Source organism: Marmota monax, unplaced genomic scaffold, assembly GCF_021218885.2.
Source record: "Marmota monax isolate L192 unplaced genomic scaffold, Marmota_monax_Labrador192_F-V1.1 WCK01_AAM20220418_F8-fsc00014, whole genome shotgun sequence".
In the NCBI taxonomy this organism is placed as follows: domain Eukaryota; kingdom Metazoa; phylum Chordata; class Mammalia; order Rodentia; family Sciuridae; genus Marmota; species Marmota monax.
In genome coordinates, this window is record NW_026695222.1 from 21,308,535 (window position 1) to 21,333,362 (window position 24,828).

The window sequence follows — 24,828 nt, forward strand, 5'->3', positions numbered from 1 at the left end:
AGAAATGACTGTTTTAAAGGCAATTTTATAATACTATTTGGGAGGATAAACAGGGACTAAAACACCACCAAAAGCTGTGTTTCTAAAAGCCTACTTTCTCCCTTTCTGTATCTACAGATAACCTGACCAAGTCGTCCTTCTTTACCTGCCTGCTTACCACCTGGGCAACTGATCTTAGGTAGGACGGGGACACGGGCCTCCTGAAGTACAGGCCAGTCCATGAACAGGCACTTTACCTTGATTCTTTAACACTGAGAGCTAAGGTTGATTTGTTTTACCTGGCAGAAGTTCCCTCAAATGCTTTATCAGCTGCTTCTCCCAGTATTTCAGCTTTTAGGTAGTATAGCATCCGTACTCTCAAAAGGACCCTAGGAAAGGCAAGAACAGCAATGCAAACACATTAGAACCATGACTGTCTGTGAACCATAGCCTACATCCTAAGTTAACAGTGAAATATGGGCATTCCCATGCAGTCAGTGGATATAAAGTAATATATCAGTAAGATACTATGTGCCAATGGCAGATGTTACTAAGAGCACCTTCACCTTACCCAAGAAAGCAACCATGCCCTCAGTCATCTGTTGGAATGTTCTGTGAACCACAGGGGAAACCAGAAACAGAAGCACTCCCCCTGATCTTTCAGAGTACTCACCGCTCCCACATGGCCACAATAACCCTGGGGGCAGAGCTGATTTCCCAGAGGCCAGTTATCAGTTTTCCACTTACTGAAGCGTGAGTAATGTGCACAACAGTTTTACTTGCACATAGTGAAATGAATAAAGGGCAGGTGTCTCTTTTTCATACCAACAAATCTTCTCTCCTCAGGTACTCAATTCACCTTGATTCTGCAGAGGCAGCACTCAGGCTCCACAGTGATGCACCAGACAAAGCAATTAAACAAGTATTTGCTGGGCAATTACTCTGTGCCCTGCATCATGCTTGGGTGCTCTGAGGTATATACCAAAGTAAACAATTCAACATTGTTCTTGGAGAGCCTACAGCAGGCTAGTTGTGAAATGAGACCAACCATGAAGAGTTAGAGACACAGAAGATGACAGTGGGGGCTCAGGCTAAACGTGCATGTATGACCTAGGTCGAGAGTAAGGGTGGATACAGGTGAGGCCACTATTGAAGAGATGCTTGTGTTCAAGGCTAAGCAGCAAAGACATCTGGAGGAGTACTTAGGACAATTTCCTCACTACCAGTCAAGAGTGAAAGTTGTGAGCTAGGGTTGTGGCTCAGTGGTAGAGCACTTGCCTAGCATGTGTGAGGCACTGGGTTTGATTCTCAGCACCACATAAAATTAAATGAATAAAATAAAGGTCCAATTAACAACTAAAAATACATATATATAAATAATTTTAAAAAAAAGTGTGAAGATTGGCTGCTGGAAATAAAAGCCCGAGTATATCTGTAGTACTTACACAGGAACTGACTGCCAGATAAAGGTGTTTAAAAAAAGGGATCACAAGCAGTTATGTACAATACATATCATTTTAAGAAAGACAAAATGAGGCTGCACATCTGTATACAACTGGTATGTGCACAAAGTGTCTGTGGAAGAACCAGGTTAACAAGGGTTGCCTCTGGAGGGGGCAACAGGGAAACCGGAGGTGGGAAGAAAACTTATTTTTGACAGAGTTTAAAAAAATCTATTAAAAAAAAAAGTTAATAATGAGGGGTTGAGTCCTCTAAAAAAGGCACAATTTCTGTTAGTTATTGGAGGAAAGTACCACTGTGAACTTGAGTTGTGGGTGGGGACACACATACTTAGAACCTTTAAAAGGAAAAAAAATCCTTACATCTCTGTTATATTATTCTTTTTTTTTTAATATTTATTTTTTTTTAGTTTTCAGCGGACACAACATCTTTGTTTGTATGTGGTGCTGAGGATCGAACCCGGGCCGCACGCATGCCAGGCGAGCACGCTACCGCTTGAGCCACATCCCCAGCCCCTCTGTTATATTATTCTTAACTCAGCTGCCAGTCAACTAAATAATTTTGAGACTTTTCCCCCTCCTGAAGCCCAGAGAATAAGAACTCTCCAAGAATTTAGAACCACAACTGATTTTTAGACTTCACCAGTGGGAGCTAGTTCTTAGTAGGACCTGGAGCAGAATGTCAGTTTTATGGTTTAGTGCCCTAATAACCCAAGACTAAATTACACAAGAACAGAATTTCATTTTGTATCACTGTTTGTTGCTGTCTGCACCCCAGCCCAGCTGTAAGCCTAAGGATAAAAAGAATACTATCTCAAATACATGCCTAATAAGGAACTGGAGACCATGACAGCAACACCAAATTAGAAGAGGAAGCAATGCAGCATAGGGTGCTGAGAGTATTGACCAGTGAGGCCAGTGTTCTGTCCTTGCTAATCTGATCTCAGAGATAGAGTATGTCCTCATTTGTTTTGAGTCAGATTAGAAAAATCCTCCAGGATTCATAGTGCCTTGTTTGAGAGAAGAGATTTGGTTAAAGAAGTTAGGGAGCTGAAACATGAAATAAATTCTGACTCAGCTTAGACCACAGATCCCCTATTATGTCTTTCCAGACCTTGCATAAATAAAGTAGACAGTACAGGAATATGAAGTGGTATTCCCATGGAGGTCCCAGGAGCCTGGACCATCTGGGTGAGGCTTCCTTAAGGGATGAGAAGGGCACACTTACTTATTGCAGTGCTGTTTGAGGTGTTTCTTATAGCCATCATCATGCAAAACCACCTCAGGGTTGCAGGTAGCCAACCAGTCTGCATTCTTTAGTTCTGGGAGCAATAACTGGTTCTTTGTCTTCTTCCCTTTCCTCCCTCTGGGGACTGGGGCAGACAACCCTGAAACAGACAGACAGTGTAGAGCATGTGGATGAGCCAAGAGGGCTTCAACATAGGTATTAAGTCAGAGATGGGCAGGGGCTGCAAATAGACAGCCAGGTCAGGCATGGTGGGCCCTGGATGACAGGCCCCACTTCTTAGTCCACAGTGTGAGGTGATGCACCTGGTTAGTAGGTCAGTAAGATTTACTGAGTACCCTGTGAGAACCAAGAAAGTAGACGTAGCCTGTGCCCTGTGGGCCCTTACAATTTAGCAGGGGAAAGGAATATTTGACTTGAAACCTCAAGGAGAACTTTGGTTAAGCACAAGAAAGGAGTACAGCATAGGAAAGGCAAGACGAGATAGAACAGAGACAGAAGGACAAAATTCAAAAGGGTGAGCCACAGAATACAATATGTGAGTCCCCAGCTCAGGGGAGGAACCCTAGGAGACTCAGGTTAGTGGGCAGGACTGCATGTGGGAAACTGTGAGAGGTCCCAGTTGTCCTTTATTAAACAGAATAACAGGCTACATTAGATGATCCCAAGGGAGAACTGAGAGCATCACCATCCTTTCCCACAGGTAACATTCCAAAATGTATCCAAAAAGTCCCCCCAAACATAGCAATAGGCAAAACCCAGGTGATTAAAGTGCACAGGAGCTTGTGCTTCTCAGGCACAGCCCTTCCACCTCTCACCTGAATGGTTCTGGAGGGTCTGGGCCTGTCCATCTTTGGTAGGTGTGATCAGTTCCCAAATGAAACTTTTGATCTTCTCATCCCCCTTATAATGCTTGACACAGTACACCAGCAGGGCCCGGCAAATCATCTCCATATCCTTCTCGTTCAGGTGCCACTTGAATCGCCCATGAGTCAGAATGTCTTTCCACCGGCCCCAGCTGATGGTGAAAATATAGAAGGGTGTTGGAGGGGGAAGGGCCACACATGCATCTTCATGCAGTAGAACAAACAAGAGCCATGAGTGGTTCTTCTCTTCTTTCGGGTCTATTAATCACCTGGAGGGCTTTGTCCTGCAAGGCCTTTGAGGACTGCATGACCGCAGCACACTAAATGTCACTAAGGTGACATGGGCATCGAAAAAGGAGAGCTTCATATGTCCACTAGATCACAATATCAGGAGCAGAGAATAAGTTTGAAATTGAAACTGAGTCCAACTGCAGTATTCAAACGCAATAGTGAGCTGTCTGCAGCGCACACCTGTAATCCCAATGGCTTAGGAGGGTGAGGTAGGAGAAATGAGAGTTCAAAGCCAGCCTCTATAAAAGTGAGGCACTAAATAACTCAATGAGACCCTGTCTCTAAATAAAATACAAAATAGGGCTGGGGATATGGCTCAGTCGTCTGTGCCCCTGGTACTTTCCACAAAAACAGCAATGGTGAGGTCACAGAAACTAAACCTTCTACTTCTACCAAAATCAGAGCCCTAAACCAATCATGTCTTGAATGTAACATGTTACATATCCTTGGGGGAAAAAAAGCAGGAAATCAGAAGATACAAAATTAGTATCAGAGATTTGTTGTGACAAGCTTGAGAAAACCATGGCACTTCTACATTGTGGCTGCAGAGCACACAGTGACTCCCTGTGCTTTCTGCTACCCACAGGACAGGAACTCTTCCTTTCCCTCTCTTCCCCACCACCTGCAGAGTGGCTTCTTGACTGTGACACTGGAAAACACTTGAGGGGGATTCTGAGCAGAAAGCTCAACTCTTCTTGCTCCAGTAGACCCCCAATCAGCCCCGTAACAAGAGGGGACTGGAGAGAAATGCTGGACAAATCCCAGGGACTGAAACATAGAAGGGAAAAAAGCATCAGCAGTACCACCAGCAAGCAGAGCCAGTACCCACCCGAAGATAAGCAGGTTCTTCTCTACTCGGAAGCATTCAGCTCGGAGGTAGCGCCTGGCTTTGTCATTGAGGCGCCTGGATCGAGTGGGCCTTTCATCTGAGTCGCTGTCTAACTCTGAAAACTCCATGAGCTCATCTTCTTCAAATGAGTTGTAGTGTTTTGTCTGCTTTCTCACACGAGGTCGGTCAATCACTAAGCTTTCCTGAAAATGGAGAGGACTATTGGGGAGATGGGCTCTCTTCTCTGCTCCCACCACAATGCTCAAACATACCCTGCTATCCTGCTGCCTCAGGGCACACGTGAGAACGATCCCCCCATCCTGACTCATCTTCTAGCAAGAAAGGGTCTTCACAGTACACCTGCCATTCCTGTGACCACAGGCCAAGCAGAGGCGATTCTCTGGGACTTGTTCAAGTTGGCCTGTTCCCTGGGGCCCCCAGTGCTGTCAGCTACCATCTGCTGTTTCTGCCATCATTTTAACAGGGGTATGGGCAAGTGTGGCCTCCCAGTGCCATAGTGGCAGTCTGCTCTTGCCAACGAAGACTGGAGTGGTGAGGCCCAGCTGTTCTGCCCAGCATGCAAAGTGCAGCCTGTGCTCTAGAGACAGGACAGTTCAGAGAATTCCATCTGCTCAGCAACTTTCTGAAGACAAACACATCCTGTTGCTTCATTATCTGCCTCCTCTCGTACTTCTATTGACCTTTGTCCTTTGCCAAAAGACAAAATCCTTAGCTCAGGAATCTCACTCATTCTGGTGGCTCCTTTGGCCATTTAATTTCATCTTTTTTGTTCCTTATCCCTCTTCCCCCTGGACCTCTTTCCAAGGTTGTAGCCCAGAGGGCCAGTTTCCAAGCCCTGCTCCAGCACCCTTGCATCCCACCTTGAAAGACTCTCTGTGCTTTCTGCTGCCCACAGGGCAGGAGCTCTGCCTTTCCCTCTCTTCCCCTCTGCCTGCAGAGTGGCTTCTGGATTGTGACACTGGAAAACACTTGATCAGGTTATTAAAGAGGAATAAAATTTTCCTTCTTAAAAGAGGAAAAACATTTCTATTTGGAGAAAACATGTTGGATTATGTAATTTTTGGTGGTCCTACAGAAAAACAGTTATTGTTGGGTATCAGTCATTGGTTTAGTGAGATATGAGCAGGGATTGTTCCCTGGGTTTGTGAGTCCATGGGAGTTCAACAGTCATCTGAGAAAAGACAGGTGGAAATAATGTATAATCATCCTGAAGTAAGGTGACAGGGTCAGAGATGGAGGAAGGGAAACTAATATTTTATGGGGACCTCACAGTTGGCCAGGCACTGTACCAGTTATGTTCACAAATGTGACCTTGCATCCCACAGTGTAGGCTTTACCACCTCCTTTTTTCACTTGTTGTGGTGAGGGCAAGTTCCTTACCCAAAGGCACATACTGGTTCCGTTCCAAAGCCCATTCTCTTTTCTATGCTTAGATATAGAAAAATTCAAGACACTGAAAAAAAAATGGAGATAAAGCCCCAAAACTTTTCTTTGTCATGCTGTTTTTCCTCTTCTTTTTATTTGTCAGAGGTGAGTTGCCTTCACAGGAAGTATTAAAATAGAGGTAAAACAGTCATGTGCCAAGGATGGGATGCTGGCATGAGAACAAGGCTGAATTTGACTTGTTTGGCCAGTTCCTGTTCTGTGTGTCTTTGTCTAACTTCCGAGATGCTCAGCAGATTGTACGTACCATTAGGTCATTTAATATTTACCAAGTGCTGTCTGTGCCAGGCATGTTTCAAGTGTGTGACAAATAGCATCTCATTTAAGAACCAAGACTCAAAAGTAAATAATGATTTGGGCTGTGTAGGAATTTATTGTCATAAGATAGTAGTGAAATATTCAGTGGAATAAAAAAAAAATGTACCTTTTCATTCTTTGCTTCAGTGTCTAGTTCAGCTATTTTAGCCCATTTCTGCCAAAAGTTAGGATCATCTAAGGAAATATCTGTTCTGTTTCCTGAAGCCACAAAGCTAGCCTGTGAATGAGACAAGAGTCAGTAAACTGTGCTTGAACACACTACGAACTAATAAAAGTTATATTATTTTAAATGCACCAGAAATTTAAATGTATTACTTATCTACATCAAACCCAACTCCTAATATTGCTTCTAAAATGAATGTGAAAATATCAAGGATGTTCTTTCTTTTTCTTTTATTTCAAAGACTGTATGAAGAAACTACAATTTTAAACTGGAAGGTCATTTTTTGAAGCTTAGACTTGGAAGCAGGAGGACAAATCCTGGAAGACAGTAGCAATGTGCTCCTTGGTGTCTAGTTCCCTATACACAGGTTAATTCTTTAAGCATTTTCTAGCTTTAACTCTTCTTTCTGTTCAACAGTTACTATGTATCTGCTTTAGAAGAGGCACTGGGCTAAAGTATGAGGTATAGAGATGAGCAATAGATTACCCAAATTCCCTACTGAACACAAAACTTTCTACAGAAAAAGTCCTACATGAGTCATCAAACAGGAGACCAAACCAAACTGAGAGTGATCTGCAAAGTTTTAAACCTAGTGACCTGAATTACACAGGAAGGTGGTCTGAGACTAGAAGCTGGGAAACTGAAGTAAAATCACTTTCCCATGAAATGAACAAAACATTTGCAGAATGGATTGTTCATTGGTGGTCCACTCTTTGACAACGACTGAGTGATCTACAAGGAAATAAAGATGACTAAAGGTCTCTGAGCAATCCTTGTAAAGAGAGAATAAAGTGCAGACTAGTGTATACCTGTCTATTATTGGCTCTCAAAGGTTCAGAGTGTCTTCCTTCTGTGCAGTCCCTGCCTCAATATTTAGATTTCCTGTATATACCTACATTTTTAGAAAGTAACACAAACTAGATGTGTAGTCAAGAAAATTCAAGGGTTTGTATATGGAGAAAGAGAAGACTTGCTAATGAGGGGTGAAGAATAAACAATTTTCTTTCTCCCCCACCCCCAATGACGACTGTGGTGAGAAGGTCCCATACCTTGGCAAAAGTAGACCCTTTCCCCTCAGACTGGATGGTGATGGTGTGGGTTCTCCTCTGAAGAATCTGGTCTATATCTTCTTCACAAAATTTGGAGCCTTCATCCTCCTCGTCCATTAAAGCTCCATAAGCACCTTTCCGGAGCAAGTCCTCCACCTCCATTTTTGAGAGTTGCTGTACCTGAACAGGTCACCAAAGGCTACTCACAAAGTGGCAAATGCACAGGAGAAATAGCCTCACACCTGGCCTTTGTGATTCAGAGTATGGTTCCTCCACTAATTGCACAGTCAGAAGAACAAAGAACAGGGGCAGCAAACTTCAGAAAATGAAAACCCAGATAAAGGTACTTTGGATTTTCTCTGGGGAGAGCAGGCAGACCTCTGGAATAAAATCCAGTGGATGATCCAAGGGCCCTAACATTCTTCAGGACGTTGGTTATTATCAAACGTCACAAGCCATTAAAACTATGCGCCACTGAAGAGGATATACTTGACATATTTTTAAAATATTTTAGTTTGAGCCTGTATCTTTAAAAACCTCCAGATGTACCAAACAAGCTGGAGAATATGATTTATTCATTATTAAATAAATACATCAGTATTTAAAATGATGTCATTTCTTAAAAAAAAAAAAAAAAGAAGGATCCCATGCCAAGTGTGATCTTCTTAACTCTTGTTGAAAACAGGAAATGGGGTTCAAAACACCCTTTCCTGGTTCTAATTAAGAATCTGGTTCTCTTTACATTAATCACAAGAGGGAATTCTGTGACTCCCAAGATGGGTAACTTGAAGTATTACACTTAGCAACATATGTATAGCTAAGAGGATATAGAACATCTGGAGTATAAACAACTCATTTAGAAGGCTTTAATTCCCAATCTTTGATGCCCTAAGCCTAGTGATTAAGGAGATATTCTGCTTTGTTTGCCTGCATTTGAAAACAATTTAAAAATCTTAGCTGCAATCTTTATCCCCTCCATCAAGGGAGAAAAAAAAAAAGATTTTAACTGCCATATTTCAAGCTGTTAATTTATTTAGTCATTATTCACTGATTATCATGTATTGAACATCTTTACTATGCCACTCATGCACTGTTAGGGGCCTCAGATAACACTCTTCCCATTATATCATCAAGAAGTTCAAAGTCTGGGGTATGAGATAAAACATGGTAATGAATACATATTTACACAGTAAAGAACATTAAGCTTCACTAGCTTCTAATGGGCATGACTAAAAAACTCTTTACTGAAACATTTTTGTATGCTGGGCAACTCTACCACGTAATTGTTCTTATAGATTTCCCTTAAACATTCAGAAAATGCAGAGACCTGACTCTAAATTATCCTCTACTGTAGGATATTTCCTAACAGTGATATGTGGGCTGGCTCAGTATAGTAAAATGAACCTGGAAACAGCTGTTAGGAGGAAAAACCCAGAGAGGCTAGGGCTGCATAACCAGTGCTCCTTAACATTCCAGAGTAGGTCCATCATACTCACTCCATTGGTGCTGCCCTTTCTGTTGATGTCCTGAAGTACAGCCTTGTCCAGGCCCAGCTTTAGGCTGGCCTTATCAAACATTTCCCGCTCATAGGAGTTCCGAGTGATGAGGCGATACACCTTGACAGCTTTGCTCTGGCCTATGCGGTGACATCGGGCCTGAGCCTGGGAAGGAGAAGGGTCATACATATCACATTACCACGTGTGTAAGAACTGCAGCAGCCTAGGAATAGGAAGTGCTTATGTCCCATGTGAAAACAATTGAAAACAATTTAAAAATCTTAGCTGCAATCTTTATCTCACAGTTATGTGTCATGGGTTTGGTTTCAGAACTGAATTCACCCAAATGTCAGCTGCCACCTTTGGGGTCACTCATTTCTTCACCTATTGCTTACTGACTACTAGTGCCAGGCATAAAGCAGTGGGGGAGGCCTTGGTGTCCCACCCTTCTCAGCTTGTGGAGATGGCCCTTACTCCAAGGATGCTGTCCTGCTCTCTGGGAGATGCCTCAGAGCTGGTAGCACCAATTCTCTATTTTTAAATTTTTTAATAAAAAACTTCAAATATAAATGAAAATAGAAGAAACTTCTTATGGTCAATCCTGTTTCATCTACCATATTTCTATCCTCCAAGATTGTTAAGAGGCAAGTCATTGGCATTATTGTGTTTCATTCTTACATATTTCAATAAATATCTCTTGTAAAACAGCTTATATTACCATTGTTACACTTAAAAAAAATTAATATCAACCATCAAGCCAGTGTTCCAACTTCCTGCTTATTTGGATGAGAAACCAAATAAGAAACACACCTTCTAATCAGTTGATATTTCCAGTCTTTCTATGGCAATTAGAATGAATGGGAGGAATCAAGTATTAACTCACAGTAAGGGGTGTGTGTGTGTGTGCGCGCTCACATACACATGTACATATACGCACACAGATACAGAAATAGATATGAATATAGACATGTTTATGTAAAAACATATACATTTACATAATATACAGATGAATGCATGTTGCATATATGCATTTATATTGTTTATGTATATGCGTGTGTGTGTGTGTATCCTAGCAATATCTAATGACTGAGAATGTTTAGAAGCAATGTCATCCCAATAGCAATGAACATATTTAACTTCCAGATCTTATTTTTTTAAATATCTTTATTTTATTCATTCACTTTTTTATGTGGTGCTGAGGATCGAACCCAGGGTCTCACACGTGCTAGGTGAGGGTGAGCACTCTACTACTGAGCCACAACCCTAGCCCGCAGATCTTTTTTTTTTTTTTTCTTTAAAGAGAGAGTGAGAGAGAGGGAGAGAGAGAATTTTAATATTTTTATTTTTTAGTATTTGGCGGACACAACATCTTTGTTTTATGTGGTGCTGAGGATTGAACCCGGGCTGCACGCATGCCAGGCGAGCGTGCTACCGCTTGAGCCACATCCCCAGCCCCCAGCCTGCAGATCTTATTTTTAAAATATCATTCTTAAAGATAGGAGCAACTCTATAACATAACTCTAGTACAAAGCCAAGGTACACTGGAGAAAATCTACAGGTAAGAGTGGGGTAGAAAAACTTTAAGATAAGCCTCAAACACATCACTGTGCCTGAATGTAAGGAAGTACTCAAGTATGATAAACGTCTATCAAAATAACACCTGAAAATTCCCACTGGCTGAGTCTTGGACTATATGAACATCAAAATAAAGACAGTAATGGATTATAACCCACTGAATAAAGAAAAACCCTTGGGTTCACACTGACATAAATAAATGGGAGAAAAAGGAAAAAAATACTTCCTTATATGTCAAATAATGAATGCATTAACAAATGACGGAAAACTGTGACTTTGTAACTATCATAGTGATAATTGATTCAGGCAGAGATAATCAATGGAAGATAAAGCCAGTAGGTGAAACTTTAATGAGAAACAGGTATAGTCTTAATGTACACCCCTAAAATTACTTCTAAATTTCAAAGAGAAAAATAGCAACTTTGTAGTGGAGAAATCTAAGGAAACAAAGTCAATATCCATAAGACAAATGAACCCTATGTTCTTCCTGATAAGATATATTGAGAAGAATGTATCAATTTGGTGGTGGTACCAAACTTGAATTCAATCTTGAGGAAATAGAGACAACCCAAATTAGGGACAAAATAACCCACTATCACTCTATAAAAACTTAAAGGTCATGAAAGAAAAAAGAAAGATCAAGGGATTGATCCAGCTTAAAAGACACTGAAGGGTACAACCAGAGAAATGAAAAGTTGTACTGCAACTGTGTACAGCAAATCAAAAAGCAATCTGCTGTCACATATATCTAGTTAGAATAAATAAATTAATTAAAATAAAAAAAAGACACTAAAGGGATGACAACTAAAGGTAATAATGGGTGATCCTGGCTGGATCCTGGTCTGGAAGAATGATAGCTATAAAAGAAATACAATGAAATGATAAATTTGAATATGAACTATGGATTAGAGAATAGTATTCTTATTTCCTGATTCTGAGAACTGAACTGTGATTATACAAGAGAAGGGCCCTTGCACCTTGAAAACATGCACTATGTAGCAGACAGAAAGATTCAACGCCTCTTACTCTCAAACAGTTTAGGGAGAGAATATGGTGTGTGCTACATAAATGCTCAGAGACAGAGGGAGAAAGGGCAATGAAGACACACACAACCAGAGGAGTGAAAGAGTGTGTTCTGGTTTGAATATGAGTATCCCCAAAAGCTCCTGTAACAATGCAGCAATGTTCAGAGGTAGAACAATCATGAGCTGTAATCTAATCAGTAGATTCATCCATTTGATAGAATAATAATTTGGAAGAACTGGGTAGTAACTGTAGGTAGGTGGGGTGTAACTGGAGGAAATGGGTCACGGGGGCTTGCCTTTGGGGATTCTCATTCCCCTGATTTCTCCTTCTCTCTTAGATTTCTGCTTCCTGGTTGCCATGGACTGAGCAGCTTTCCATCAGCACTCCATTCTGCCATGATGTTCCACCTCACCTCCAGCCCAGAACAATGGGAGTCCACTGTCAATGGACGGAACCTCTGAAACTGTGAGCTAAGATAAACTTTCCTCCTCCCCCCCAAGCTGTTCTTGGTTCTTATCAAGTATTTTGGTCATGGCAATGAAAAGCTTTAACACAGAGGGTTAAAATACTACTGTAATTTGGGACAAAAAGCAAACCCAGCTGATTAATCTGGATAAAAGTATATCAGAGTTACAATGGGCATGGTGGTGCATGCCTAAAATCCCAGCAACTCATAAGAGTAAAGCAGGAGTGCTGCAAGTTTGAGGCCAGCCTGAGCAGTTGAATAAACTGTCTCTATATAAAAAATAAAAAAGCTGGGAAAGTAGCTCAGTAGAAAAGTGCTCCTGAGTTCAATCCCCAGTACTGCCAAAAGAAAAAAAAAAACAGAGCACCAGTGGCAAAACAATTACATAAAACCAAAAATGTACAAAAATATTATGTATATGGCATAATTCCAAATATCATGGTGTTTGGCTAATGGTAATTTCTATTTCCATCATTCCTTTTGCATTTATTAATGGGAATTCTACTGAAAAGACAGTTATCTTTTGTCTCTCATTTATACACATCAGTATTATTTTATTTGTTATGCTGTGTTACAGTTTTGGATCATAGTTTTATATGATGGAGTCTTGCTCCCCAGATGGTGGTGCTTTTAGTAGGTGGGGCCCAGTTGGAGGAATAGGTTTTGGGGGATGTGCCTATGTAGGGTACATTGGGACCTTAGCCTCTGCCTTTCCCTTTTTGTTTCCCAGTCTCCATGAGCTGAGCAGGTTTGTTTCACCATATTCTCTGTCAGTATGTTTGGCCTCACCACAGGCCCTGAGCAATGGGGTGAAGCAACCATGGACCCAAACCTCTGAAACTATGAGTAAAGATAAGTCTTTAATACTTTTAAATTGTTTACCTCAGGTACCTTATCACAGTGATGGTAAGTTGCCTAAGACATGCTATCTACTTGGTATACAGACTCAACTGTTTCATTTTGCTTTAATTTTTTTATTTTTCAGTACTGGGGATTGAACCCAGTAGCACTCCACCACTGAGCTACATAGTAGTCCTTTTTATCCTGACACAGGGTCTCGCTAAATTGTGCAGGCTGATCTTAAACTAACAATCCTCCTGCCTTAGCCTCCCAAGTCTCTGGGATTACTGGTGTGTGCTATATTACCTGGCTTGCTTTTGAATTTTAGGAATTCACTTTCCAAGTGAGGCAAGGTGGTGCATGCCTGTAATCCTATTAACTCAGGAGGCTAAGGCAGGAGAACAGCAACTTCAAGGACAGCCTCAGCAACTTAGCAATACCCTGCCTCAAAATAAAAATATAAACAAATGGGCTGGGAACATAGCTCAATGGGAAATGGCCCTGAGTTTAATCCCCAGAATAAAAAAAAAAAAAAAAAAAGACTTTCCTGTCTTAATTAGCCATAATGAAGGGAGTAGGGAAGAAATAACTAAGCAACTTAAGAAGATGATGTTTTGATTATTTGTGGTACTAACAACCAAACAACCTACTACATTTTTAAAAAATATTTATATTTTAGTTTTCGATGGACACAACATCTTTTATTTTATTTTCATGTGGTGCTGAGGATCGAACCTAGTGCCCTGCGCATGCCAGGCGAGCGCACTACCGCTTGAGTCACATCCCCAGCCCCCAAACAACCTTCTATTGATTGATATTATACTCTGGAAAATTTATTTTCCAGGAAATATTAACAATTCTAAGACTACTTAATAGTACTCTCTGGATACACTAGGATTAAGAGACTAAATACACTGTGTTAAGATAATGAGATTCTGGCTTCTCTCTGACAGAGAAAAGTTACAGGAGAAGACTATAATGAACCCTGATGACGAGAATCAGAAATCTCACTATGGATGGTTAACTTCAGTATGAGTGAGGAGGTTCACTACGTGTGCTTCTGTTGGTACGCATACATCTACTTCCTAGCTCCTTTTATGCAAAAGATCCAAAAGGAATAACTCCAGTACAGGTACCTCATAGCCAGATCTTGATTTCTAAATGCCATTCTCAGATAAAAAGAATGATGAATCCTTGAAGAAATGGTCAGTTCCAAAGCTATGTCAGGAAAAATGCAACATGAACCTGAATATCTTATGTGTTGAAAAGAAAGTGCTCAAAAATCGTAGCATGTCCAACAGACAAAGAAGTCCAAATGAAGGGATACCAAAAGCTAAATCTAAACATCTTGAAAACAAAAATCAGTAATCAGAGTAATGGTTTATAAAATAAAATAGCTGGGGGTGGCGGGGCACAGTGGCATAGTTGCTGTACTAGAGACTCAGGAGGCTGAGGCAGGAGGATCCCAAGTTCCAGAGCAGCTCCCTAAGCAACTTGGTAAGACCTTGTCTCCAAAGAAAAAAAGAAAAAGGGTTGGGAATATAGTTCAATGGTAAAGTGCCTGTGGGTTCAATCCCCAGTACAAAAAAAAAAAAAAAAAAAGAAAGCAAGCAAGCTGGGTGTGGTTCTGTGTGCCTATAGTTCGATTACTGGGGAGGCTGAGGCAGGAGGATCACTTGAGACCAAGTGTTCATGGCCTGTCTGGGCAACGTAGTGAGACCCCATCACAAAACAAAACAAAACAAAACAGACAATAACAAAACAAATAATACTGATGTAAATAAATCAGAGACAAAAGAGAACTGTCTTTACAGTAAAATAAATGCAGAAGGGATAATGGAAATAGAAAATGACCATGGGCCAAACACCACTGATGGGCACTAACATTAATGGGGAAAAGTATAATGATAAACAGGATATTTACAGAATCTCAAAATACATATTCACAAATACTTAACTAAAAGTAGTTATACTACAGTAGAGAAACCTGGAAGACACCACCATCACCAAGTGATCAAGTGCTAGGATAATAAGATTGACATCATGTACCCTGATGGAATGTATTGAGAAGGACATACCATCACTTCTATGATATTTTTGCCCCAAATGTATAAGGTCATATCTAATGATGAGAAAACATCAGGAAAATACAAATTAAGGGACTTTGTACAAAACAGCTTGTCAGTACCCTTTCAAAGTGTCAAATGACAAAAGGTAAGGAAAGACTAAGGAGCCTTCACAGATTGAAAGAGGCTGATGAGTCATGACTTCTAAAAGGAATGTGAGATCCTGGACTGGATCCCAGGCTAAGAAAAAGATCACTTGTGGGAAACTGAAGGAATACAAATAGGGTCTTAGATTAACATTTTATCAATGTAAATTTCCTGGTTCCACTCATAAACAAATTCAGTAAAGTAGCAGGATATAAAATTAACTAAATCAGTTGTGTTCCTATACAACAATGATGAATCAACTGAAAGAGAAATTAGAAAAACTATCCCATTCATAATAGCCTAAAACCAAAAGCAACAAAATGGTCTACAATGAAAACTACAAAACACTAAAGAAAGAAACTGAAGATCTTAGAAGATAGAAAGACCTCCTATGCTCCTGGATAGGCAGAATTAATATTGTCAAAACAGCCATACTACCAAAAGCGCTATACAAATTCAATACAATTCCTATTCCAATAATGTTTTCATAGAAATAGAAAAAGCAGTCATGAAATTCATTTGGAAAAAACAATAGCCAAAACAGCCAAAGCAATCCTTAGTGAGAAAAGTGAAGCAGGAGGCATCAGAATACCAGACCTCAAATTATACTACACAGCTACAGTAACAAAAACAGCATGGTATTAGAACCAAAACAGACATGAAGACCAATGGAACCTAACAGAAGACACAGAGACAAATGCACATAAATACAGTTATCTCATCCTAGACAAAGGTGCCATAAACATACATTGTTCAACAAATGGTGCTGAGAAAACTGGAAATCCATTTGCAGCAGAATTAAATTAAATTCAAAGTGGATCAAAAACCTAGGCATTAGACCAGAGACCCTGTGCCTACTAGAAGAAAAAGTAGGCCCAAATCTCCAAAATGTCAGCTTAGAAACCAATTCCTCAACAAGACTTCTGAAGCATAAGAAGTAAAATCAAGAATCAATAAATGGGGGCTGGGGTTATGGCTCAGTGGTAGAGCGCCCATCTAGCACATTTCGATCCTCAGCACCACCTAAAAATAAATAAAAAAAAGGCATCATGTCCAACTACAACTAAAAAAAAAAATCAATAAATGGGATGGCATCAAACTAAAAAGCTCTTCACAGCAAAGGAAACAACCAAGAATATGAACAGAGAGCCTACAGAATGGGAGAAAATCTTTAATATCTGCATCTCAAAGCATTAATCTCCAGGATATACAAATAACTCAAAAAACTTATTAAACTAAAAAAACAAATAACCAATCAACAAATGAGCAAAGGAACTGAACAGATACTTCACAGAAGAAATACGAATGGTCTACAAATATATGAAAAAAATGTTCAACATCAAATCTCTAGTGATTAGAGAAATGCAAATTAGAACTACACTGAAATTTCATCTCACTCCAGTCACAATGGAAATTATCAAGAATACAAGTAATAAATGCTGGCGAGAATATGGGGGAAAAGGTACACTCAAACGTTGTTGGTGGGACTGCAAATTGGTGTAACCACTATGGAAAGCAGCATGGAGATTCCTCAGAAAACTTGGAATGCAACCACCATTTGACCCTCCATTCCTTGGTATAATCTCAAAGAACTCTAGTACAGGTGCTTCATGGGAGGTTTTTCCATCTACTAAGATCTTCTTCAGTTTCTTTCTTCAGTGTTCTGTAGTTTTCATTGTAGAGGTCTTTCACCTCTTTTTCTAGATTGATTCCCAAGCATTTTGTTGTTTTTTTGTTTTAGGCTACTGTGAATGGGATAGTTTTTCTAATTTCTCTTTCAGTTGATTCATCATTGTTGTATAGGAACACAACAGCCACATCAATATATATAGCAGATTAATTCACAATAGCTAAGCTATGAATCCAACCTAGGTGCCCTTAAACAGATGAATGGATAAAGAAAATGTGGTATACATACACAATGGAATATTACTCAGCCATAAAGAAGAATGAAATTATGGCATTTGCTTATAAATGGATGGAACTGGAGACTAAGTGAAATAAAGCTCATCCCACAAAACAAAGGTCAAATGTTCTTTCTCATATGCAGATGCTCACAAACAAGAGAGGAGGAGGAGGGAAGAACAGAAGTTCACTGGATTAGACAAAGGGAAATGAAGGGAAGGGACGGGGGATGGGAATAGGAAAGAGTAGAATGAATTGGACAAAACTTTCCAATGTTCACATATGTATTCACAACCACTGAAACTCCATATCATGTATACAACAACAAGAATGAAATCCTAATTAGAATAAGTTATACTTCATGTATGTATAATATGTCAAAATATACTCTATTGTCACGTGTATCTAAAAAGAACAAATTAACAAAAATTTCCTGGTTCCAATAATTACACTACAGTTGTATAAAATGCTTACATTAAAAGAAGCTGAGCTATTGAAAAGAAAGGTATACTGGAACTCTACATTATTTTGCAACTTGTAAAAAAGTTAAAAATATTTTGCATTATAATAGTGTAAAATATTTAAAATGGCTACAAAGTCAAATATACAAAAAGGCATGGTTAGAAAACTGGTTTCTACCTCTGTCACTTCTGTGTGGTTCTTGGTTCTCTCTATATGTAACCACTTAAAAAAATTCAAGTTTTATCTCTTGTGGGGGAGAGGCAGAGATGGGCAGACACAAATGCAGCCTCTGTAGATAAATGCTAGCACACCACAGAGTTTCTCCACATTATTTTTTTTTTCACTCAACTATATATTCTGAGATGATTCCATAGCACAGAGATATTCCTCATTCTTCATTCAATGCTAATATACTATAGTTTACTCAGTCTATTACTACCAGACAACTAAGCTGACTAGTATTTGGCTGTTATAATCAGTTGCCAAAACTTCTTCAGTTGCAGATGGACACAATATCTTTATTTATTAATTTATTTTATGTGGTGCTAGGGATCAAACCCAGTGCCTCACATGTGCTAGGCAAGCACTCTACCACTGAGCCACAACCCCAGCCCTCTTACAGTATCTTTAGAAAGTAGCAAATTTCTATTACTGAGAGAAGATTTGAAGGATAACTGGCAAATAAAGTGATCACTGTAAATAATATGGTTTATAGGACCTATAAGGTAGTAACAATATGTGGCCATTAAGTATTAACACTGATTCTTTTTCTTCTCGCTCACACAGGTTTGAGGGTAAACTGCAAGATGCTGGGTTGAGGTTATGGCTCAGTGGTAGAGCACTTGCCTAGCACGTGCAAGGTCCTGGATTAGATCCTCAGCACCACATAAAAATAAATAAATAAAATAAAAAAGGTATTGTGTCCAATTAAAACTAAAAACATGATCCAACTGAAGAAATGTTTTTGAGCAAAGGTCTCATGGAGGAACATACTCATAAAAATGAATGCTCCATGAGAGCAGGAACTTTTGGTCTAGCTTGCTGGTGTGTCTCCAGGACTTTAAATAATGCCTGGCACATCCTGCTATTTAAAAGATGTTCACTGAATAATAATTACATAATGGAGCACTTGTGCATAGACCTGCAAGTTCTTAACTTTCTTGTAGCAATCAAAAAGTAAACTCCACAGTGATGTGGTTGTATCATTGTAGTATGCTGATTTTAGCTCTACTGCGTAATTATTGAGAAGTGGGATAGTTGAGTCTTATCATGGTTCCATTCCCAAGAATCTCCATACTGCTTTCCAGAATGTTTATACTAATTTGTAGTCCCACAAAAAAATGTATGAATGAAAATTTGTATTTTCTATCATCTGAATTGAGACCTGTGCTAAAATTCCACTATGATAGAAGTAAGATCCTGAAACAGTGGGATTCTCTTTTCTGTTGTCTTGATGTTTACATCAGGTGGTATGACCCTAGCTCATTCCCAGACAAATATCTTGTAACTAAATCCACTTTCCAAGGCAACATTCTTAAAGAACTATAGATGATTGAAAGTTCTCATTTATTAAAAAAATTAAGAGTGTGTGCATACGTATAAATGTTGTGTGTGCACTAAACATGACCTACCTAGGAAGAATAGTAGAAAAGGAAAAGGTAGTTTTCTGTTAAAGAGTGAGGATCTCATTCACAAGAAAAATAATTCTCTCTGAATTATAAAACCTTAATATAATAACCAAGAAAACAGAAACTAGTGAATCAATAACACAGAAGCCAGTTGAAAAGACCAAGAATCAAAAAATTCTAACTCTAATTCTGATCTGGGCTGCCTTTATCATTGACTTACTCAGTCATTCATTAAGCTTTAGCTATGCTCTGGGGTACAAGCTAACACCCTGGATCATCTGCAGTGCTGGTCTTTGTTTCTTCATTAAAATTGAGCATTAGGGGAAGTTCAGAAACTGACTTAGCACAATTACAAAACCCCACACTATCCAATTTCAATTTGCTATCCCTTAATTCATCTCTTGCTTTTTCTGTTTCTTGGCATAACATCTATTCAACTAGTAATGTTTACACTTCACCTAAGAGAAGCATGGCAATTCTAAAATCTTTTGCCTTTGGCCTTATGCCACCAATTTCCTGCTTTAATGTCCCTTCAGGCATATCCAGCTAACATGGCTTCAAATTCATACATCATTATCCTAGTACTATGCCTCACAGTAAGATAAGCATCACAAAAGATCACAGAGCTTTATAGCTGTCAGGGACTTGTACAATAATTTGTTTGGGAGTTAGTGAACATCAGTAAAATGCCTGACAGTAAATATTCAGGTTTTGTGAGCTATGAGGTCTCTGTTGCAGGTATTCAACTCTATCATTATAACATGAAACTGACCACAGATAATACACAGAGGAATGGTTGTGGTTGTATTCTAATAAAGCCATTTAAAAAAAAATAGGTAGTAGGCAAAAAGGTGAAACATTTTCACCCCCTAATCTATATCACTATTATATTTAGGTTCTTGGTAGTGAACTGATCAAATATTAGCTTTTGCTTATTATTTTAGTGTTGAGTATATGACATTTTAAAAATTGGTTAGTCATTAAATCTACTAACTCATCTTTGATCCAAACATCCTTTACCAGAAGAATGAACCGATGGTGAGCTATTCATAACCACTGATTTTCTTTGAAGATGATTGTTGAACTTAGTGCCATACAATTTGCTTTATGATTTACCATGATATTTTCCCTGGGTTTTAGCTAGCTGTCACCAATAATTTAAACGTTCAATAATTTAAAACACCATTTTTCAATTAGTAGACTGATTTCTTCAAACAATTACTATTGGGAACTTACTAAATGACAAAGGCAAAGCAGAATGACTCTGTGGATGTGAGTGATGTCTTCCCTGTATCCCATCCTTTGCAGTATCTCCCAGAGTGCCTCCTGAATCAATGTGAAGCAGCCCCTAAACTTCTTTTGCTAATTCATCTAGTCTATGAAAAAGGCTTTGAGCTACCTGATTCCCCCACCCCCCAATTCTAGTGTTAGCAAACACCCCAAGATATAATATCTATTTAGGATGATGTTCATCATTAACAATACAATATGATATAAATCTATATTCTACATAGTCTTCTTGACAAATTAGAATCATTTTGGTTCGACTCACTGCCCAATCTGGTTAGAATGCATTGTTTAGTTCAAAATAGGATTGATGAAGAACTCTAAATAGACTCTGCCATTTTCTTGTTATTTCTTTATGCTTACTTTTCAAAAAGTATCCTTACTTTTCTTGTCAAGCTGCATATCATTTAGTTTGGTTAAAAACAGAAAATAGAATCTGCAAAGCCACTTAACTGGGCTATGCTGCAATACATGGAGAGAGAGGGTGTCTGTCACACCTGCCACACCATGGAACTTTCCCACCTCTTTGGGTTAACTTGTTTACTATACATGACCATCTCATAAACAAATTGAGAGAAAATGTGAGGTATCTTTATGTCAGAAAATAATAATAGCATCTCTATTCTATATTTGGAGGCTACCATAAAACATTTGATTAAAACAAAAGGACAGAACCATTCTGATTAGCAGGAAGGGTCAACATTTACTTTTCATTGGGTTTCATGCCCTGACCAAGGTCCTGGCCTATACCTCAGCTTGAAGCAAGGCAGATAATCTACAGCTGACCCAGACTCTCTCATGATATTCTGATTCAGGGCAGCTAAGGTAAAGAACATTCATCCTAATGGTTACCTGCAAGTCATTTTGTGGGTTCCAGTCAGAATCAAATATGATGCAGGTATCAGCAGCTGTGAGATTGATCCCCAGGCCTCCTGCTCTGGTGCACAGAAGAAAGACAAAGCGGTCTGAGTCTGGCTTACAGAACCGGTCGATGGCTGCCTGGCGCAGGTTTCCCCGTACTCGCCCATCAATTCGCTCATAGGTGTATCTGAAGGGACCCAAACGAATGAAAGCCCAGGCGTTAATCATGACTTCAATGGAGAACAGCAAACAATGCAGGAAGCTGCTGCCTGACAGCCTTAAATCTTACTTCTAAATTTGGATCAAATGACAGTGGTCTAGAAAGAATCCCACCTCCTATATATGAACAGGGCAGACACTTAGAACTGCATTGTAAGATGCACCCCTCCAACCTCAGTAAAAAAAGTCTGAAACAAAGCAAAAAATCAGCCACAAACTAAGGAGGTCTAGAAGAATTATAAATACAAAATATTGATCCCCAACACTGTTTCCCAATAAGTTGCCCATGCAACTTATTCTCAATTTCCCAGTTTATATCGTAGTAAAGTTAATCAAAATATCAGAAAAAAACAAACAAGAGCCTCAACTGTCAACTTTCAACACTGCTCCTAATAAGGAACCAGAGTTCATATAAGATGCTTAGGACAACTAAAAATGCAACTCTACTGCCAGGCCATCCTTTCATGTATGAGCTGGTCAATTCTAGCCTACCAGATTCTCAAAGCTTTAGAAACACCAGCAAAGCCTCCAAATTTACGGCTAAAAAATCAAGGTTTTCTAGGTAATATATTGCCAGGCAAGTAGGGATAAATAATAGGAAAGATTTCTAAGGTGTATTGGGGTTAGGGAGACTGGAGAATGTTTAGTGGAAAATAAAGTGAGGGAGTAAAGCTGAAGAGCAGGAAAAAGGCATTTACCTGTCTGGATAGTAAAGGAATGAGGTAGATAGCATGGTGGGGTTAAGGGTAAGGAGGTAGAGAATAGGAAATGAAACTGTTATGGGGATAGATTGCTACTGTCCTTCCAGAGAGAGAACACAAAAGGAACATTAATGGTGAATATTAAAATTAACACAGATCTAAGATATAGCAGCAATCTTATTCTTCTTAAAATTATTTTCTTGGCTAGGTGCAGTGGCACACACCTGTAATCCCAGCAGCTCAGGAGGCGGAGGCAGGAGGATCTCAAGTGCAAAGCCAGCCTCAGCAAGTTAGTGAGGCCCGAAGCAACTCAGTGAGATCCTGTCTCTAAATAAAATATAAAAAGAGCTGGGAATGTGGCTCAGTGATCAAGCGCCCCTGGGTTCAATCCAAATAAATAAATATTTTTCCTATTTACTCTACTTCAACAAATGAATTAAAAAGGGGGTTTACTCAGGATCCAATTTTGATCTATAAATAAAAACTCACTGGTCAAGTAGAACTAATAAGAACCTTGTGATAAAAGGACCAAGTCATCCTAAATCCAATAACAGCCAAGCCCAGAAATTTTGACAAAAATCTAATTTACAGCCCAGAATTTGGGAAATCAGATCTCTAGAATTAAGTGAAATGACTAGTAAGAGGAAAAGGATAGACATTTTAGGAGTAGATGTCTGTGTGGGGATGGCTTTAGAAAATTTTATCTGGCAAAATAACCCTGACATCCCTGAAGAAAAGAAAAAGCCACAAAAAGAAACCAGCCTAAGAAGTACACATAAAAAACCTGACCATGGCAACCCTACTGGGTCACCTCTTGTTCTGTGTGAGTTCTCTTTTCCTCTCACTAAAATCTTACTTTTTTATGCGAATAAAACAAAAGACAAAAATGAAACCCAAAAAACAAAAACCAAACCTGACCAACTCAGACACTAATGACGGAAACACGCAAAGTAAAGAAACAAGTCTGAAAATATTGCCTGAATTCTAAATGCCATAATGCAGCCATCTGTGGAAATATGACTATGGTTGTTTTTGTTTATTTCTTCTTTTTTAAATTAACATATATTCAAGAGCAATATTCCAAGGGACCTATAGTAGCAAATGAAATGGGTGGTTCTGAAAGAAATGGCATGAAGGCAAACCAAAAAGATTTTGTGTCATAAGATGAAAGCCAAGGGCTAGATGTCTGCATTCTACAGATGTCATTTGTAGTAACCACAATAATAGCAGTAGCAGGTTCTTTAGTGTCTGCTCTGCCAGACACCAGCACATGCTTGATATGTACTATCACATTTAATCTTGCCATAATCCTAAGAAGTAGTTTCTATTATCACTTCCATTTTATACTTAAGGAAACTTAAAAAAACCAAAATGAAACAAATATCTCCCGCAGTCACTTTGCTGGCAACTGAGTCGAAGCCAGATGCATCTGATTGATGGCTTTCATATGGTACATTTCACTGCAGTAGGTCAGAAATGTTTTCTAAAAACTTACAAGGGAAATTAGGGACAAATAGCAGACACTATAAAGTTTGGAAACTTGTCTCTAACAGAAGGTGGAGGCATAAACTATACTTTGGTATCAAAATGACTTTGATAAATCAATGATCTGAGGATCTGTAACAGTTTACCCACAGAAATTTGGCCATGTAATTATACAGCAGAAGCAGCATAGGATTTGAGACAGAAGACAGGGTTGAGATTTAATTAAATGACAGCCACCGCCCCAGCCCCTACACAAGTGAATGATTGACGCTGCAGGAACAGAGGGAGGATCAGTGTTCCTGACAAGACGCTCTGGTCATCAGGGAGCTGCAGCTAGTGAACTCATGAATCACAGTGAGGCTGGGAAATGGCAGAGCCTTTGGGGAAAGAGAAATTAATAAACAGTGATGATGTAGTTCAGTCATCACATTGGAAAAAAATTCCCATACAATTAGAGAAGTGTTTTGCCAGCTATGATGTAACAAGAGTTTAAAAAAAATGAAACTTGTACAGGATGACTGGAACAATATTTTTTCATTTCTATCAGTTTTGTTTTGAGGGAGTGCTCTTGAACACAAAACTAAAAATGGAACTATGTGAGTTCTTTTAAATCTCTCCTTACTTCTAAGTCAGGTCCTTTAACTGTGCCCTCATTTCTGTATTAGAGTCTGGCATGAAATTAAATGGGAACAAAACCAAACTGACAGCTGGAGATGCAAAGAGCCTCAAAAACAAAGAAGACTTTGAGGGCTGATAAGTCTAAAAGAAAAAATCAGATAAAATAAAATTTTCCAAACCAAATTTCAGCATAGCAATTAAACCTCTGCAACCACTATATTTGGAATGAAATCCTTAGGAGTCAAAGTGGCTCATTGATTCAGAGTCACTATCAAATCTCCACAAGAAGCAGGTGGCACTCTGGAAAAACCTGTGTGCCTGACCAGGGGTGGGGGTTGGGAGAGGAGAGTGACACATTTTTGGCACAAGAAATGTTGACCT

At 39.3% G+C, this 24,828-nt stretch overlaps 1 protein-coding gene across 6 annotated transcripts in view; it reads right to left on the reverse strand.

Moving 5' to 3' along the window:
* The window catches only part of Chd6 (chromodomain helicase DNA binding protein 6), a 237,637-nt gene that overhangs the window by 41,228 nt on the left and 171,581 nt on the right, over window positions 1-24,828 (reverse strand). For all 6 annotated transcript variants that reach the window (XM_058575574.1, XM_058575572.1, XM_058575575.1 and 3 more), the window contains 8 exons: window positions 21,416-21,611; window positions 9,162-9,326; window positions 7,666-7,845; window positions 6,560-6,670; window positions 4,672-4,874; window positions 3,504-3,703; window positions 2,668-2,827; window positions 279-368 (listed from right to left, as the gene is read on the reverse strand). In XM_058575574.1, the coding sequence (XP_058431557.1) occupies window positions 279-368; window positions 2,668-2,827; window positions 3,504-3,703; window positions 4,672-4,874; window positions 6,560-6,670; window positions 7,666-7,845; window positions 9,162-9,326; window positions 21,416-21,611 (1,305 nt within the window). The remainder of the gene's footprint in view (window positions 1-278; window positions 369-2,667; window positions 2,828-3,503; window positions 3,704-4,671; window positions 4,875-6,559; window positions 6,671-7,665; window positions 7,846-9,161; window positions 9,327-21,415; window positions 21,612-24,828) is intronic.